The sequence below is a fragment of the Montipora capricornis genome, chromosome 6 (assembly GCF_036669925.1).
Source record: "Montipora capricornis isolate CH-2021 chromosome 6, ASM3666992v2, whole genome shotgun sequence".
In the NCBI taxonomy this organism is placed as follows: Eukaryota; Metazoa; Cnidaria; class Anthozoa; order Scleractinia; family Acroporidae; genus Montipora; species Montipora capricornis.
This window is the reverse complement of record NC_090888.1, coordinates 19,486,258-19,503,129: the sequence shown is the minus strand read 5'-3', so window position 1 is coordinate 19,503,129 and position 16,872 is coordinate 19,486,258. Positions and strand designations below refer to the sequence as shown.

The following is a 16,872-nucleotide window of genomic DNA, read 5'->3' as shown; positions in this document are numbered from 1 at the left end:
TGGCTTCGACAAGACCTTATTCCACGGATTTGTCCTCAAAGAGACTGATGTAATGTTTTCCCACGGTACTTTTGCAACAGCAACAGTAATCACATTTTTGCAGTTTTAGCAGCGTGGGAAAATTCCCGTGCGGTATATGACATAATTCAAACCTCGTCGTTTTATTATTTTTGTGATTTATATATTTCTGAGGTAGAAAAAATCAATCAGCACTGAAACTTGTTTTAGATTTTGAATCTCCCTCCAAATTCTGGGGCTTCCGAATTACTTACCGACTTCCTGTCGGACTGCCATTGTTACGCAAGCAGCCAATCAAAAATATAGTTCAAATCGATTATCCCAGAGTCTCTCCGGGCGCTCACCCGCTGGCCCAAAAGCCCGAGGACTCTGGGTACGAGATTTTGGCGCGCAGCTCTGGGAACGAGAATGCTTCTGTGCCCTTCTGGGTAATAGAATAGCAAGGTAGAAGACGTCCTCCATTTCCTGTCACGATATCGACGTTCTTCTTGTTTGTATGGCCTCCCACAAACGAGTACATACAACGGCAGCGTCAAGATTACGGCAGGATTATTTGCGAATTGTAAAAGATCCTGTTCCGTACATAACAGCGCTCCCATTACCTTCAAATATTCTGGAATGGTTTGTAGCAATTTTTCATCTTTTCATATTTCAAGTTGAACGTTTCATGTTTTTACGTTAGCATTTTCTCCTAATCTTTTTTTTACTGGGATATTATGTCATTCTCGTGGCAGGCATTACGTTGTACGTGGGCCGGAAAATACGCCATACACAGGTTAGACACAATTCTTAAGCAAACATGATTTGTCATTTGTACATGTACCAGAGATCGATAGCTATTTTCGGATGCGGTCTCAACCGTTTTCGCCCTCTGGATTTTAATTTCAAAGCTGTCTAGCCAATAGTGGTCATTCCCTTCCACCCATTGTAATGTTTCGGAGTGGATGATGCAGACGCACCCGTATGAAAGTTTTCTCGCAAGAAGTATTATTCTTGTAAGATTCTTTTGTTATCAACAAATGCAGAATGTCTGAATCTAAATTTCAGTGCTATCTCGCCGATAGTGCTTATTACCTTTCATCCATTTTAATTATTCTAAGTGGATGATGCAGACACACTTGTGTAAGACTTCTCTCAGAAGAACTTTGATTCTTGTGAAGATTGTTTTCTTATCAACAAAAAATGTACATGTAGATTCTCAGGCAGGCTCTCTTAATGTAAGAATGAAGGGGTGGTTTCTAAAGAAACTGTGGTACTGCGTAGGTGGGGAAGTAGTATACAAAAATTTGGTTTTATCAACGGAGTTGATAATGTAAATTGACCACCGTACAAAGATTCTAAAAGCTGACGTTTCGAGCATTAGCCCTTCGTCAGAGCGAATCGAGGGATTATGGGTTACGTGTACTACGCTATTGGTGGTAACATGGCAACGTGAAAAATAGGAATATATTAGTTAAATGAAAAGCGTTCGCTAATACCATGAGGATTAAGGGTGCCGATTTGAAAGATGAATTTTTGTTCCAGATTCTTGCGGCTTTCCGTCGTACCTAGATGTAGGGAAAGGCTGCAGATAGCCATGTGTTTTTTGGAGTGGTTAGGCAGATTAAAATGGCGAGCAACTGGCTTGGATGCATCCTTGTCATTCTTCTCAACATCGCGAAGGTGTTCGCGGAATCGGTCACCTAGTCGTCTACCTGTCTCACCAATGTATAATTTATTGCATAACGTACAGGTTATGCATTAAATGACATTTGCGGAGGTGCATGTGAAACGATCGGTGATCTTAACAGATCGCTTAGGCCCCGATATCTTGCTAGTGTTAACAATGAAAAGACAAGTTTGCATCGTGAGCGCGCACATTTGAAAGTGCCGGGTTGCTTGTTAGTTTTGAGTGCGCTTCTAACTAAAAAGTTGCCTACGTTTTTGTCGCGTTTGAATGAAATAAGTGGAGGTTGCGAAAAGATTCTACCAGTCTCGGGATCATTTTGGAGTAATTTAAAATTACAAAGAATGATGCTTTTGACTGTGTGATTATGAGGATGGAAAGTGAAGGTGAATGGAATTCTGTCATTCTTATCTTTTTGTGACGTTTGTAGTGATGACTGTCGATCAAATTGTTGAGCGCGATGATGGCCCGCTTTGACCACAGAGACAATGTAAAGTTCATTACAACGGGAAAACCCTCCCCTCACCCTCATTTCTTCAAACCGGGAAGCTGGAGCCCTCTGAACAACATGTGAATGGAAAACCATTTTAAGTATGCCATTATTGGGTCAATAGGCGGGTTCATACTAGGCCGAGTTGAGTATGACATTTAGTATGAAAACTTGTATCAAAAGTTAGTCTGAAGTTTACTTGAGTTTCTGTCACATTTATAACCCACTTCATCCCCAGAATGAATTTGCCTAATATCTTGTACAGCATTTTCATATGGTTACATCTGCATTATCCACGCAGAATAATTACAATGGACTCACAGGTAATTGCATCAGGCTGTGGTGCTGTGCTTCTACATCAGACATGAACCATATAACAGTTGCCAGAGGTGCCTTATGCCTTGAGCCACTTTGTATTGTCCCTGAAAAGACCCTATGGGAGTAGTCAATGAAGTATATTATTATTATTATTATTATTATTATTATTATTATTGTGGATACTGAAGTTATCTTTTTCAGAACAACATTACCGGTATTTGTTTGCAGTAACAGGTGCATCTTTCGAATAGCCACATTGGGACAATTTGGGGTGATTGGGTGTGCCATGTGAAAATTGTTTGCTTCTTTAAAGGTGTTTTATAACTCTAAGTTAGTTAGGCATTTGCTCTAAAAGTTTGAACACTTTTTATGTTTTCATATTCTTACAGGAGGATACTATCATGGTAAACTAGTTTTTCCTAAAGATTTTCCTTTCAAACCACCAAGAATATTTATGATCACACCAAATGGACGCTTTAAAGTCAATACCAGGTAAGTACTCTTTTGAGTAATGCTATGAGCTTTCGACCTATTCATCGCATTGTAGGCTTAATGTTGTTCAAACTGTCTTTGTTTTGCTGTGTCTTTCAGATTGTGTCTGTCTATAAGTGATTTTCATCCTGACACTTGGAATCCAGCATGGTCTGTTTCCACCATTTTAACTGGTCTGTTGAGTTTTATGGTGAGTTGTAACGAGCCAGTAGCATTCAGTATTAGTGCTAAGCTCATGGCATATCAGAGAGTTTCAACGGGACTCAAACCCACGACCTCTTTGTGTAGCGTCATAGCTCAGTCGGTAGAGTATTGCACCAGCATCACAGAGGTGTTTGTGTTCGAATCCTGTTGACGCTGACCTGAATTCTTCATTTGTCTATAAAGTGACAATGATAAATTGCTTCAATTGTCTAGTTAAGTGTGAGGATCACTCAGATCTTAATGATAATAATAATTATAATTATAATTATAAATAATAATAATAATTATTATTGTTATTATTATTAATTTCCTTATTAGTAGTAGTAGTAGTAGTATGTACTCACTCAGTGATCTTTGTGTTTCAAGCAATCTGATTGGTTCACTATCTCGGAGTAATTGAGCATTATTCAGTCCCTAAGGAGTCAATAATGCGCACGATCTGAAACAAACAAAATGACCGGCAAAAACTCTCATTTCACCAGCATTTCTGAATCAGAAATATTAAGATTACACAATGATGCTGTAACAGAGAATACAAAGGGGGCCACAAAATCTGGCCAGAAAGTTTTCAAAGATAAGAGAAGACTTTATATTTTTGCCAGCCAGTGTTTGAATTCGTTTTACCAAATAATTATTTCTAAAAAGTGAACAATCTTCCTGCCAACAGTTCACTCGGAATAATTCTATTTTTACTGAAATCAAGAAAATCTAAAAAGAGGAATTTAAAAAATTGTTTGTAAGAAAGTTATACATGGCTGCAAATGAACAAGGCGGTTCATATTACAACAAAGCAATGCCCACCTCAATTAGAGCCTCCATTGACCGTGAAAATGTTTTAACAAGCAGACTTTCGATTAAGGTTGCTGATTTGAATGGTGTTAAATGACCATTTTGCTATTTTGTGATGACGATTTCAATGAAGGTTATTTAGATTTGCCATGTTTGAAGCTTCTGTAAACACTTTCGCACATGCTTCATACCACTTGCATGCTTTCCATGCGTGAATTGAGATGTCAATTAATCGACTCTGAATGGTTTTCTTCTTCAAATGTTGAGATCGAGTGTTGTTGAGATCACTTATTATTCTTTTCAATCTCGTTGAATATTATAAGTGGCAGATTATTTACCTCTCCGCTTCGCGACTCTGTAACTATTCTGCCACTATTCACCTCGATTATTGCCAACGAGTCAGGCCTTCTGAAGACAGAAGGCCTGGCGAGGCGGTAGCTTATAGAGCTGCGAGAAGATTTTTAGGCGGACGAAATCTCAGAAGCGCTTCAAATTTGAGTGTAATGTAGACCAAAAGCTGTAATGTAGACCAAAGCGATGAAATGTTGATCGTAGCGATAACCAATGAGAGTGCCGCACGAGTACGCCGCGTGATGTTTGCAGCCGCCAGGCGCCAGATCATGCAAGCTTGGCTCGTTGGCACTTTAGCGACAGCTATAACTAGTCGTTAACTCTAACCCTAACCCTAACCCTTAGACCTCTTGGATGTATGACAAGTGCGTTCAGTCCATCTTTCTGAAATGGATTGTTCAACTCGGAATTCAATTAGCATTAAAAAAAAACAGCTTTGCATGGAATGGCTCAGATATTTAGGAGAGTGCCAGAGAACTGATTGGAAAGGAGAAAGTCAAACCAAGTACCTTTCAAAATTGGTCATTTGCTATGACCCACTTCTTGGTAGGAATATATTGCATAAGATCAGCTTGAGAATAGGACAGATAATACTACTACTACTACTACTACTACTACTAATAATAATAATAATAATAATAATAATAATAATAATAATAATTTGTCCACAATGGGTTTCAACTCTTGGGCTGAGGCAGGATTGGCGGCAGCAAACAGGGTATCGGGGAGGAGCATGATTTCCGGCCCTATTCTCCATACAGGAAGAAAGAACTGATGATGATGATGATGATGATGAGATAGCTACATACAATCATTTTAGGCTGTCAATTCTCTCAACACCAAAGGCACAGAGGAAACATACCCAGGAAAAAGTCTCCATGTTTGTAGGCTACAATACAATGTATATTGCCTGACTTGGCACAGTTTCCTCAAGTAGTTTTAAATATGAAAGTGTTCATTAATTAATTTTATTATTATTATTATTTTATTTTATTTTATTTTTTTTTTGGGTGGGGGGGGGTGGGGGCTACAATTTTGGACAAATTAAATAGGAAATTGATGCCACCCCTCTGCCCAAAATCAAAGATGGGAAAATGGTGTGTTTTGGTCCTTGATGTAGAGGGAAGGGGCATTTCTGTTCCATTGTAATTTGTCCACGATTGAACACATTTAGTTGGCTCATTTGTTTGTTGGTGTTTTCATGTCCCAGTGAAAATGTCAATGACACAGGAATTCAATTGTGACATTGGCCTACCTTCACCAAGCTTTATTCAATCCATGACATATTGCTGTGATAACAGTTGTGCGTAATTAGATCTTGATCATAATCTGGCCTAACCTTATTGTTCTGGATTCACGTCTGACCTTATTAATGCCATACATGTATTAGCCCCTGGCTTCCTCGCGCTCCTGTAGTAACATCCTTAGATTTAATGTTTGGGCAAGCCACTTTCTCTGACCACTTGCCCCTTGGACAAGCTCATAGAATTAAATAAAAGCAACAGGCATCAAGATTTTTAGACACTTATGAGAAATATATAGGCCTCGAGTGGCCAGTGGGTCAACATGAAGTTTCCTTGTCTGATGGGCAAGTAGGAATTTTAACTTCTCTGTAGCCTTGAGCCTTAGACCCAAAGAAGCTATTTAAGTTTGAGGTAGTCTGGACTGTATGTTAAGTCTCATTTAGGTTGCGTTCGATTGACCGTAATCGGGAATAAGAATACATGGAATATCAGTTAGAAATCCTTTGTTTTTACGGAGATTCACATTAAAATTGTCAAACATCTGCTAAAATGCTATTTTAAACATATTTTCATTATCCTTGCTGCTTCGAAACGCGCCAAACACACCATTTTAATCATCACTCCACGTATTCTTATTCCGGAATAGGGTCAATCAAACGCGCCCTTAATTAATAATTAAGTTCAGCCTACATGTATGTGCAGTGAAACTGGAAAATCAAGGTACACGTACGAAGCAAGAGATGTTATAGGGAAGCTTTATCAAAATTAATTTAGCCTGTAGTACTACTGTACACTGTACATGAACATGTAGATGTGTTTTCTGACTACTAATTAATTTGCCTGCTATCTTGATATGCTGGCAGTGGTTGTTTGTGAAACTCGATAAACATTATTTTTGTATAAGTTTCACTTCCTGCATACTGTTTAAATCTTGCAGGTGGAAACTTCCCCAACTCTTGGAAGCATAGACACTTCAGAATTTCAGGTACTATGATGACAAAATAATCATTAGCATTGTCGTGGTGAGCATGAAAGAAATGGCCTTGTTACCACTTCATGAATTAATAATATGTGTAACTGTATCTGCTACCACTTCATGAATTAATTTGGAACTGTATCTGCCTCAGTTTATAATTCTATTTTCACTGGTATTTCAATGAGGGCAATGAGGGACCGAACACTGTGGCACGCTGTTGTTGCTGGCATCCTGGCCTCGGATGCCGAAGGATGATGATGATGATAATTTCTTATAATTTTTTCTCCAATAACATTGTCTCATCCATGTGTTTAAAAAAACCCTGCAAACTACCTTCTCCTGTCTGTACTCAGATTTCAACCGCAGCATTTAAATGAACTGAAGCAGTTCGTACAACTGAAATGATAACCATTATTTTTATTATTGATTTTAGAAGAGGCAACTAGCTTTGCAAAGTGGACCGTTCAACTTAAAAGATAAAACCTTTTGTGAACTTTTCCCTGACATTGAAGAGGTCAGTACTTTTCTTTTTCTTTAAATTATTTTTCATGAAATGAACAGTGTCTGGTTATGCTGAATTTTTTTTTCTTGGTGCATAATTTATCACCCATTCTATTGGGTGATGTAGCAGCTCTCGTAACTTATAATCTTTGAATCGTTATTGAATATACAAGTATAAGTACATGTACATACCTATATTTACATGTTAAATATTATTAGTTAAGAGATAAAAGTGTATTTAAAACAGAGTATATTAATAAAACTAGCTTTAAAACGTTCCTTGTCGACACAAGGGAATGGGCTTGTTTGGGTTCTTAGGCCATTTGACGATTCTTTAACTCTCATGATGTGATTGGCTAGCTACCCTAGCTATGACGTAGACTTAAGAACAACAGAAGTTGATTACAATACCAAACAACAGCAGGTTACGAGAGGTGCTACAATACTGATTCTATTTGACTGATGATGATGATGATGACGATGATGCACTTCATTTTAAGTCTCAATTTTTCTAGCGCCTAGGGACTAATTGGGGACACTGTTGATAGAAATGAAATCAAATATCAAATTAGAGTGCAACTTGGAGGTTTTTTTATAATATAGATTTTTGAGGGAAAACGCGTAATCCACAGGTTGTCAAAAACAGGCTCCCTTTCTTCTTTGCATCTAGTGGGTGTGGCTCTTCTGTCATTGAAGGAGCAGAGAATGCAACCCTTACAACAGCTCTTTGGTTCAATTGAAAAAAAAAAAGGGAAAGTTGAGTTTGGAAGATTTTGTTTTAAGTCCTGAAAGAAAGAAAGGGTTACCTTACGATTATTACTGTTGAATGTCCAGGAAGACAGTGTTTTCTTTGCCTTAGATCACTTTATGATTGTTCCCGCAATCTTTCAGGAAATCCACGAAAAAATGCGGGAAAGAGGAGAGGAGAGAGAAAAGAAAAAAGAAACCACCACTGGTAACACCCAGGGAGGGGTGGCTGGTGCAACAAGAGAAGGAAATAATGGACTCATCAGTAGTACCCTGGTGAATATCTGTGTCATCATCGGTTTTGCTGCATTCGCATACACTGTCAAGTGCGTCTTAAAAGCTGTGGACAACAGCTAGTGCCGCATCATTCTCATGACTAAAGGAGCGTAGGAGTGGGAGGAGGTCGTTTCGTCCTGTAGCCTATTCATTTAGGATGAACAGGTTTTCAGTTCAGGCGAATTGGCCTTAGAGCGAATAGGATATCGGGCGAAACGTCCTCAATTCGTAGCAGCTCCTCAAACGGGCTAACCAGCTTCCATTGTTTTTGAGTCTTATGGTGGCTCAAACCATTTTCAAAACTTTCAAGAGACCTTGTTGTTCAAAGGATTGACACTACAACACTTTAACAGCAATGTTATGGTACCATGTGAAACATCAAATTGTTACTGACGGAGATGCAGTTATTTTTGTGACGTAACAAGTTAATATGGCAGCAAGAAAGCTTTGCAAAAACACCCTATATTTTTGGCTTTAGTTGTTCATATCTGAAAAGCGAACCTGGTGACCCCAAGGTTTTATTGCACAAAAGTGATCAGAAGGCCAAGATGAAACTCTCTGCAAAGTTTGAAAACATTAGATGTGGAGTGGATTTAGAGCTACCTTAAATTTTCAATTATTTAAGGTGGCTCTGAATTTGCTCCACAGATTTTTTTAAAACCTTGCGGAAAGTTTTATTCTGGCCTGCTGATTAGATTTCAGAAACAAAAAGTGGGGGTCGCAGGTTCGTTTTTGAGATACGAGCAGCTAAAGCCAAAATATGGGTTGTTTTTGCAGGGCTTTCCTGTTGCCACGGACTTTCTATGCCACAAAAATGACCGAATCCTTTTCATTTTATTTACTTTTGTTTTATTAACTTTGCCAGTCAAGCTGGCAGAGCGCCACAACAGCTTGCGCCAATTACTGTGGCCCCTTTTTTACCCTCCCAACATTTTCAGCAATAATTGGTGTTTGATATGGTACCATAACATTACTGTTAAGTGATAAAGTGTTGCAGTGTCAACATTTCTAATAAGAACGTTTCTTTCAAGATTTCCCAAATGCAGTCCATTTGTGTTAATACGTGCTTCTCTTTCCTTTTGCTGTATTTCTGTTATGTTGTTCAACAGTCAGTTTATGTGGTTATTACAATGTTTCATTCTACTTTTTGGGCAGTTTGGGGTGTCGTGAAGGTACAGTTGTACATCATTTTGCGTGGCATTGGTCCTTTAATTCTCCTTTCTGACTGCAACACATATCTGTCCATAACATGTCAGTTATGGGAATTTGATGATATACCTTGTCACCACCCTGCTCGACAATTTATTTAGCTTACGAGGAGAAAATTTAAAATCAATCACTCTTGGGAGTCAAAGAGTTAATAGTAAGGAAAGATGATTCTAGGTATCTTATCATATATCGGCCACATCACGCCTATGGCTTATTTGCAACAGTCCTTTTTTTTCGTAAGAATGATGATTCAGCCGGTTTCATTATCTCATTTTAACAGAATTTAAATAAAGCGTCTCAGAATATGCTACCATGCTGATTATAGTGCCTATATTCTTAACGAGTTGTCATTGACGAGAGAAGTTATAAGGCTTTTTGTATGCCGGAGAAGTAACTTTAAAAATATCACTAATTACTTGTATTTGGCATATCTGATATTGTAGGATCGTTTTCAACAAATGAACAATAGTTTTAGAGATAAATTGTCCATCTTAACTCAATTTGAAAAGGGGTGAATGCGACCACCGAAATAACCGGCTTATGAAGGCCTTTGCAGACTACTGTAGTGGTACAATTTCGAAAATAAAGATTGTTTTTGGAAAGACTCTGGCAGAAATCTCGAGTCCAGGCTCTCAGTTTCTCTCCGTGCGAGTGAGCCTGGGTTCAAGGTTGAGCTAGAATAAGTTTTTTGTGGGAACGCAGGGGTAGACTAGAAGAGTCCACACTTGCAGAATTGAACTACCAAGGGAACTACCGTTGTTTAAAGTTGGGATTGATGTTGCTGGTTCAAGATCTCTAGTGTACTTATTTACAAAATAACGGACAGACTTCTTTAGCTCCGTATGCTTCAATTGCTCATTACAAGTTTTGTGACGGGGTCAGAGGAACAGCTCATTAGAATTTGTCGTTCTCTTATTGTGTAAATGGTAATGAGTCCCCAAGGACCCTATCAGAGGGTCAGTATTGAAAGATAAAAAGCAACGAACCTCAAGAGGAATATAGTGGGTACCTTTATACATTGGTTAATAATTTGTACATACTGTAAGTTAGTGAGAAAAATAAATAAAATGAGTTGTTCTTGACTATGAAGGGTCTATCGGAAATCAGATTCCACTAGCGAGGGATGACCATTACTACTACTACTACAGGTAATCCTCGGTCTTTCTGGACAATGTAAGCCATTGTCTCTTACAATTTTCCTGGGGTCTATAAGAGACAATGGCTTAAATTGTCCATAGTAGTAGTAGTAGTAGTAGTTATTATTATTATTATTATTATTATTATTATTATTATTAACTTCCAGTTTATACTTCAAGTAAATAACTTTTTGTGTAGCTGTACCGTTTGGGCGCCAAAATGAAGTCGCAAAGGACCTGGCGACGAATTAGTCTTTTTATATAAAAAAAACGTAACGTATTTAAATACTCGCCTTGCATGCAATCAACCGATCGACACACCCACAATGTAAAGAGCCGTGTTATGATGTATGGATTGCCCAGCAGAATTGAAAGTAGACTTTCGCCGTCTTTCAGCCTTTAAAGTGTAATTTCAGATTTAAAACGCAAGTCTTTTATTTGCTTTGCAGTTTCACTGTTGCCCATGACGTTTCCCGTTGGCAACCAGTGCAGAAATAAAGCGGTTATCTGTACATCGACTGTAGCCTTCAAATTTAAGTAACGCTTCGCTACGTAAGCGCGAAACTATTATGATGATGATGATGATGATGATGATGATGACGATGACGATGGTGATGGTGATGGTGATGGTGATGGTGATAATTGTAATAAGTTATATGGCGATGATGATGATAACAAAAGTAATACGCTGAACTCAGCGGGGAGCTGTGTGCGCGGGAGCGTTTTCAATGCAAGGAACAATCAAAAGAACCAATTACAAATCATGCAATGAAAGGCACACTGAATAAACAAACTGACATCCGCGTGACGCTTAAGAAACCTTTTTAAATGACACCAGTCAAAACCTAAGAGCATAATTAAAAGGCTCAAACTCCTATTGCTGTGTCAAGAATGAAAATTCGTCAATTGCCTTTTCACTTGCAGCCCACATGAGCGACGTTTACAAAAACAGTTGGGTTGTGTCTAACTTACGGTCCTACGGGATCCAAAGACGTTAGAGGTTTTTCTTGTACATGCTGGAGTTTGGGTTGAGAGAACATTACAAAAGTTCGGAGAATATAGTTAACCGTACGTAATATCAAGCTGAGTGTTGTACTGTTTTCACGACTCTGTGCAAGTCTGTTTTGACTTTCGGCTGACAAACACATCTGAGGTCTCTTTCATTTAGAGGCCCTTCTACTACAGTGGAAGGCAGGGTTACCGTAGAGAGTGAACCAACACATTCAGCCAATCAGAACGAGCCTAGTTCACCAAAATTATGCAATCAGCAATTAAAATGTAATTTTACGGCAATTGCTTGTAATCTTGCAATATGATTGGCTAATTTGTCGTTGTCGATAAGAGTCTATACAACGCTGCTCGTGTCATGCTCGCGTCAATTTGTCACGCTATGTAATAGCCAATCAGGAACGCTCATTTTGGGAAATAAACCAATCATAGTGCGAGAAAGATATTTGTGACGTAATCTCAGGGATGAGCCGACATTTCACTCACTCGCTGAGACCGTAAGGAGATTGAAACTGACTTTTCGAGCGGTGACCCTCCCTCAAAGCGAATGGATTAGCTCTGACGGTGGCCTAACGCTCGAACCTTCACCTTTAAAATCCCCTTGCGATGGTTAATTTACTTGTACCAATTTGTTTTATGAACATGAATTTCCTTATCAAACTGGAAAAAGGTAGCCATGCTTCTGTTTACAAAGCGTGGAGGGATTCAGAAATCTATTTATTATTATTTTTATTTACTTAGCTTCCACCCTAACCCTAACCCAGTTGGTGGCCAGAACAACCAGCCAGATGCAAATCCGATACCATTAACATCTGGTCTGGATTAAAGTTCAAATAACCTTGTCCATAGTTAAGTGCGAACGGCGACGCATAGCTAGTGAGCCTGGTGATCAAGTGAGGTTACTCCTCTTGGAAAACGCAGGTGGGTCAGCGTATCTCATGGATGTACATGACTCACAGGGCATTTTTGAATAGACCATATTCGTATTCTCAGTATTGGACTGGAACTAGCTTGCAATGGAGGCTAATGCGGGGGAATATATTAAAAGTATTTGTATTTGAAAAGATTTCCCTGCATTAGCCTCAATTTGCAAGCCAGTCCCAGTCCAATATTGAGAATACGAATATGGTCTATTTATATCGTAACCAATTTCGAACACGTGATATTTCTAAACTATTTCGTTCTTTCATGATTTCAAATATCTGTATCAATGAAAGTACTAATTATCTTAAAAGGAGAACACTGAATGACATTGAAGTTAACTTAAAGGGTTTTCGTTGCTGAGGAAAATCTCTTCACCAATAGCAAACATGTTTCGCGTGTTCCACGAAATTTCGCTTATAATGTGCTATTAAAGTGCAAAAAAACAGCACTGATTAATTTGATTCTCGAACGAGTTAGTGAAAGGTTTTAGGTCTGTTTCTGAGAAGACATCACAAACATCTGTTTCCAAAAGTCTATTTGAAACTGGAAAGAAAGCATGCATCTCACCAGCTCGGTTGTGCACGCATGGGACAAATGGACAACCAATTTGGTCAAATTAATGTAGGAGAAAAAGGAGAACGTACGTTTTAGAGCTTTTTAGTTCTTTGGACCCGAAATTTCATTTGGGCGTAAAGACTAATTATTTGAGGTTAGTGGCAACTAAAGAATCTCATGAAACCGTGCCATTTTATAGCGATTTAACGAGGAACTGACACTGAATTTCTACAAAGGCCGTAAACAAGGTTAGTATCCCTACTGTCTTTGAGAGACTATCCCAGTCTCTGTCTCACACTGAAGACTATCAGAATGTTCCACGGCCAGTCACTATTGTAAACTTGGTAACATTCGTGATATGTGTGATCTTCGCATAACGGTATTAGTTGATTGTGACGAATTACGTCTGCACACAATATTACTGCCATTTTGTCATTGAGCAAGAAACTAGTCGTATTTAGAGAACGTTGCTCAGTTTCAATAAAGTACCTTTTCACATCTGACGAGTTTAATCAAGTAAATTAAGACATTTTCACCGGAGAACAGAATAAAAGAAAGCGCGCACACACACGAGAGAAAGCGTATCACCACCCAAAAACAAATTCCACGATTCGTTATCAGGTGATCAGGTGGACGAACATTTGTCTTGTTCCAAGTGTCCCCACTTATTGCACTTGCGACAGTAGCCGTCTTTATCGGTGTGAGCTAACCAACACTGTTTTGGTCCGTACCGGCAACTCTTCGCATTTGGACAAAGCTTGTACTTACCATGATTTTTAAAGAACTTCTTTTCGGCATTGGTGTGGGCGGAAAGGCAGTTTAACCTGAGCCGACAGTAAGAGCGGTCTTTACATTGTTCAGAATACTTTTGCTGTCTTCTCTTACCCTTTCTTTCAACGGTTTGAAATGGTCTGTCGTCGTCCTCATCTGGTTTGCCTTCATTCTGTTCTTCGTGCCTCTCCTGATCTCGGTTTTGTTGCCCTCTCGGCTCTTCTCCTTCCTTTTGAGAACCTGAAATGCTAATGGAGCCTACCTCATCATCGAGATCCTCTAATGTATCAAATATGTTCGAACTGAGGGAGATCTTTGGAATTATATCATTCTTTTCGTTATACGCTGAAAAGTTGACCACCTTGCGTGGGTATTCCTTTTGAAGAATTTCAAAGATTTCCACAAAATGATTACTAAAGTCTTCGCCATCTATTGACTTGACGTTAGATGCAAAAACAAGGAGAAGGTCTTTAAAATCCTCTGCGCTCTCCTGTGTTTTTGGTCCTATCGTGCAGGATTGGAAAGGCCAACGTACCTTCTCAATTAGCCCCTTTTCCCAGTCCTCGTTTGTTTCAAAATCGTAGTTTTCTATGACTGCAGCTCTTGAGCTCAATTTTGATGAAATATGGCTTGGAACAAATTTGAAATTTGTAAACGAAATACTTTCCAGGTGTGAATCCAAAGTAGAAATTGTAAGTAATTCTGGTTTCTTGTCTGCGAGGTCTTTCAGTCCGGTCGAAATAGCACTATCCCACATCCATATTTCAAAAGACCATCCCTCACCTTCCTTTATTGCAGGAATTACATCAGCATCCCCGCTTATGACTGCTATTTTTCCCTTCGCGATATCCTTGTCACATACAAGAGCAATGATGTCGGCAACCAATTGTTGGTCGACCTGTTTTTCTTTGTTTTGAATTGTGCTTCGTTTATTCGTAACAACTTTCCAGCCAAACGTCCTTATAATATTCCAAACGGTGTCTATGGGTGGAGGTTCTGATCCGTACAGGACACCCCAGACAACATGTCTTCCATTTGCAACAACATCAGCGACTTTTCCAATGTCCAAACGCATTCTAGGATCCTCTAGACACTTCAATTTCTGTTGTTTGGCAGCTAGCTTCTTCCCTTCGATCCAAACATTTGAATTATCGACGTAGATGAAAACGAGGTCTTCATCCAAGCTTGGTTTCACCAGACGAAGAATTGGACTCTGACAACACGGGCACTTCGGGCTATGCGGTTCGCTCTCCTCATACCGTTTCATGTGGCAGTGACGACAGATCTTATGCTTATGCAAATCGCATTCCCGGAAGGTATGATAATTGGTTAGTACTTTACAGCAGCCCTCATTCTCGCAACTGTATCTTTCAAGATTACCTATGGAGCAGACAAATTTCTTTATACACACAGTATGACAGAGTTAACCAAGCAAAGGAAACTTATGCGAAACTCAAAATTTGAAAAAGTTAAAACACCTGTAGAAATGAACCTCTGTAGTGATACCATCTTGGTTTGGGAACAAACTTCTAAAATGACAAGTACTGAATGTATAAGATTTTAGCGACGTTTAACCGCTGTAACACCATTAACCTTTAATTTTGCAAACGCATTTGCTCTTAGATTATGGACATCGACAAAAATGACTAAAAAAAAAAAAGAAAACTCGTACAGGGTGAGAGGAGGTTGGAAAGAATCACTAAAAAACCCTAAGAAAGACTACCCCCAGGCGTTAATTTTGTCAACTTCCTGTTTTCTTTTCCGAGAAAGTGGCATGGTTGGAATCCTTTTTCGTGGAAAGCCGAGATTTTATTTTTCTTAAAATAAAAGTTCTAATGATATTGCCCACGGAAATTTGATGGACAACATCATCATTCGTACAAGTATTTCACATATTTTTCGGTCGACCTCACGTACATTATTGGATAGTGCAGCAAATAAGTTAGTTTGCTATGAATCGAGTTAATCAATAAAAGTTCCTTGGCAGATTCTTATTCTCCAGGTTAAAAGACTCGAACTTTTTTTTATATATACGGATTAATTCGGACACCGGAAAAGAAAACAAAAATGTTATTTTACGCTGTGGACTCCTCTCATGTTTAGAAGTGACAACCGAAATTCTCTTACAACGATGTCGTCGGGATTCATTCGTCCTCCGAGGTAGCTGTTAATATGGCAAGTATGGCATTTCAGCCTTGAAGAAGGTGTCAGTATCACTTGTCATTCCGATTTTTGACCCTTTGCGTCCTTAATTTTCCCTATACACAACTCAACCAAGTTCTTAAAAAATTAAGAAAACTTACCAAGGTTCCGTGGACTTAACTGAGGAGTGGAATTGGAGTAGGCCATCTTCTTCGTCGGTCTCTTTCCTTCTCTTTCCTTACAATGCCGGTGCGACGCTCGGTTTCCACTTCCCGATCCATTTCGACAAGAGTTGAGAACGATTCATGATCTAGAACAGTAAGGGTAATATTACTAAATTTGGATTGGTGGCCGGGAATAAAAGGGAAAAATAAGTGTCATGTGATTGGTCCTCAGCTTGCCTGGTAACAAGTCACGTTATTATGAATTATGAACCAATCTGCAACAGCAATTTAAATCACTCAGTCATTCTCGAAATTATTTTAGGACCATTTTTTAAAGAATGAGCATTTAGTTTCACGGAAAAATTGTTACTGGGTTGCCTTGTTAACCTGCAATGGCGTTGACGTCACGTAAATGGCGTTTTGGTGGATCTTTAAACAAAATATACCAGCTTTATGGAGCTCAAGAATGGAACGTCAATTGGATAAACAAGACAGGTGGTGAAAAATAAATATCTGGAATCTTAAAAGCGTCGACTAAGGTAAGAAAATAATTGGAAATGTGACAGCCAAAAATTATTTGAAACAAAGCTTGTTGTCTATTTTGTGCTTCATTATTCAAGGAAAAGAATTTTTAGGAAAGGATTTGATTCTGAAATGTATTTTGTTGCGTGTGGTAATTTGACGCGATTGGATTTCTTGTCTTCACGCACGCAATGAATAGGAAGGGGTTTTTGCCTCTAATAGCAAATGTGTTGTTTCCTTCAATACATTTTTCACTAGGAAAGGTTTTTGTTAGTTTTTCCTTAGTGAATTCATCATGTCTTGTAATATTCGAGCTTAACAAATTTGCATACGCGGGTTGAAATGTGATACGCAAGGTGACAGGAATTT

The 16,872-nt window shown here is 38.8% G+C and overlaps 2 protein-coding genes across 3 annotated transcripts in view; one reads left to right on the top strand and one right to left on the bottom strand.

Annotated features, from left to right (window-relative positions):
* The first annotated feature begins 436 nt into the window (after positions 1-436).
* Positions 437-10,364, top strand: LOC138051727 (ubiquitin-conjugating enzyme E2 J2-like). The gene is made up of 7 exons (XM_068897985.1): positions 437-639; positions 753-793; positions 2,882-2,984; positions 3,084-3,174; positions 6,510-6,557; positions 6,982-7,062; positions 7,941-10,364. Exons 1-7 carry the CDS (start codon positions 515-517, stop codon positions 8,151-8,153), a joined length of 702 nt encoding a protein of 233 aa, XP_068754086.1. The 5' UTR covers positions 437-514; the 3' UTR covers positions 8,154-10,364.
* Positions 9,317-16,872, bottom strand: part of LOC138051726 (uncharacterized) — an 18,584-nt gene continuing 11,028 nt past the window's right edge. The window contains exons 2-4 of one of the 2 annotated variants that reach the window (XM_068897983.1): positions 15,979-16,127; positions 15,154-15,204; positions 9,317-15,055 (exon numbers count right to left, since the gene is read on the bottom strand). In XM_068897983.1, coding sequence (XP_068754084.1) covers positions 13,530-15,055; positions 15,154-15,204; positions 15,979-16,024 — 1,623 coding nt within the window. In that variant the 5' untranslated portion in view covers positions 16,025-16,127 and the 3' untranslated portion in view covers positions 9,317-13,529. The remainder of the gene's footprint in view (positions 15,056-15,153; positions 15,205-15,978; positions 16,128-16,872) is intronic. The other variant, XM_068897984.1, reaches the window with a different exon arrangement.

Excerpts from the sequence above, each read along its gene's own strand:
- LOC138051727 (XM_068897985.1), top strand. The coding sequence starts at position 515 with ATGGCCTCCCACAAACGAGTACATACAACGGCAGCGTCAAGATTACGG. Across the intron at positions 2,985-3,083 it reads CGCTTTAAAGTCAATACCAG|ATTGTGTCTGTCTATAAGTG; the intron begins GTAAGTACTCTT and ends TGTGTCTTTCAG. Across the intron at positions 7,063-7,940 it reads TTTTCCCTGACATTGAAGAG|GAAATCCACGAAAAAATGCG; the intron begins GTCAGTACTTTT and ends GCAATCTTTCAG.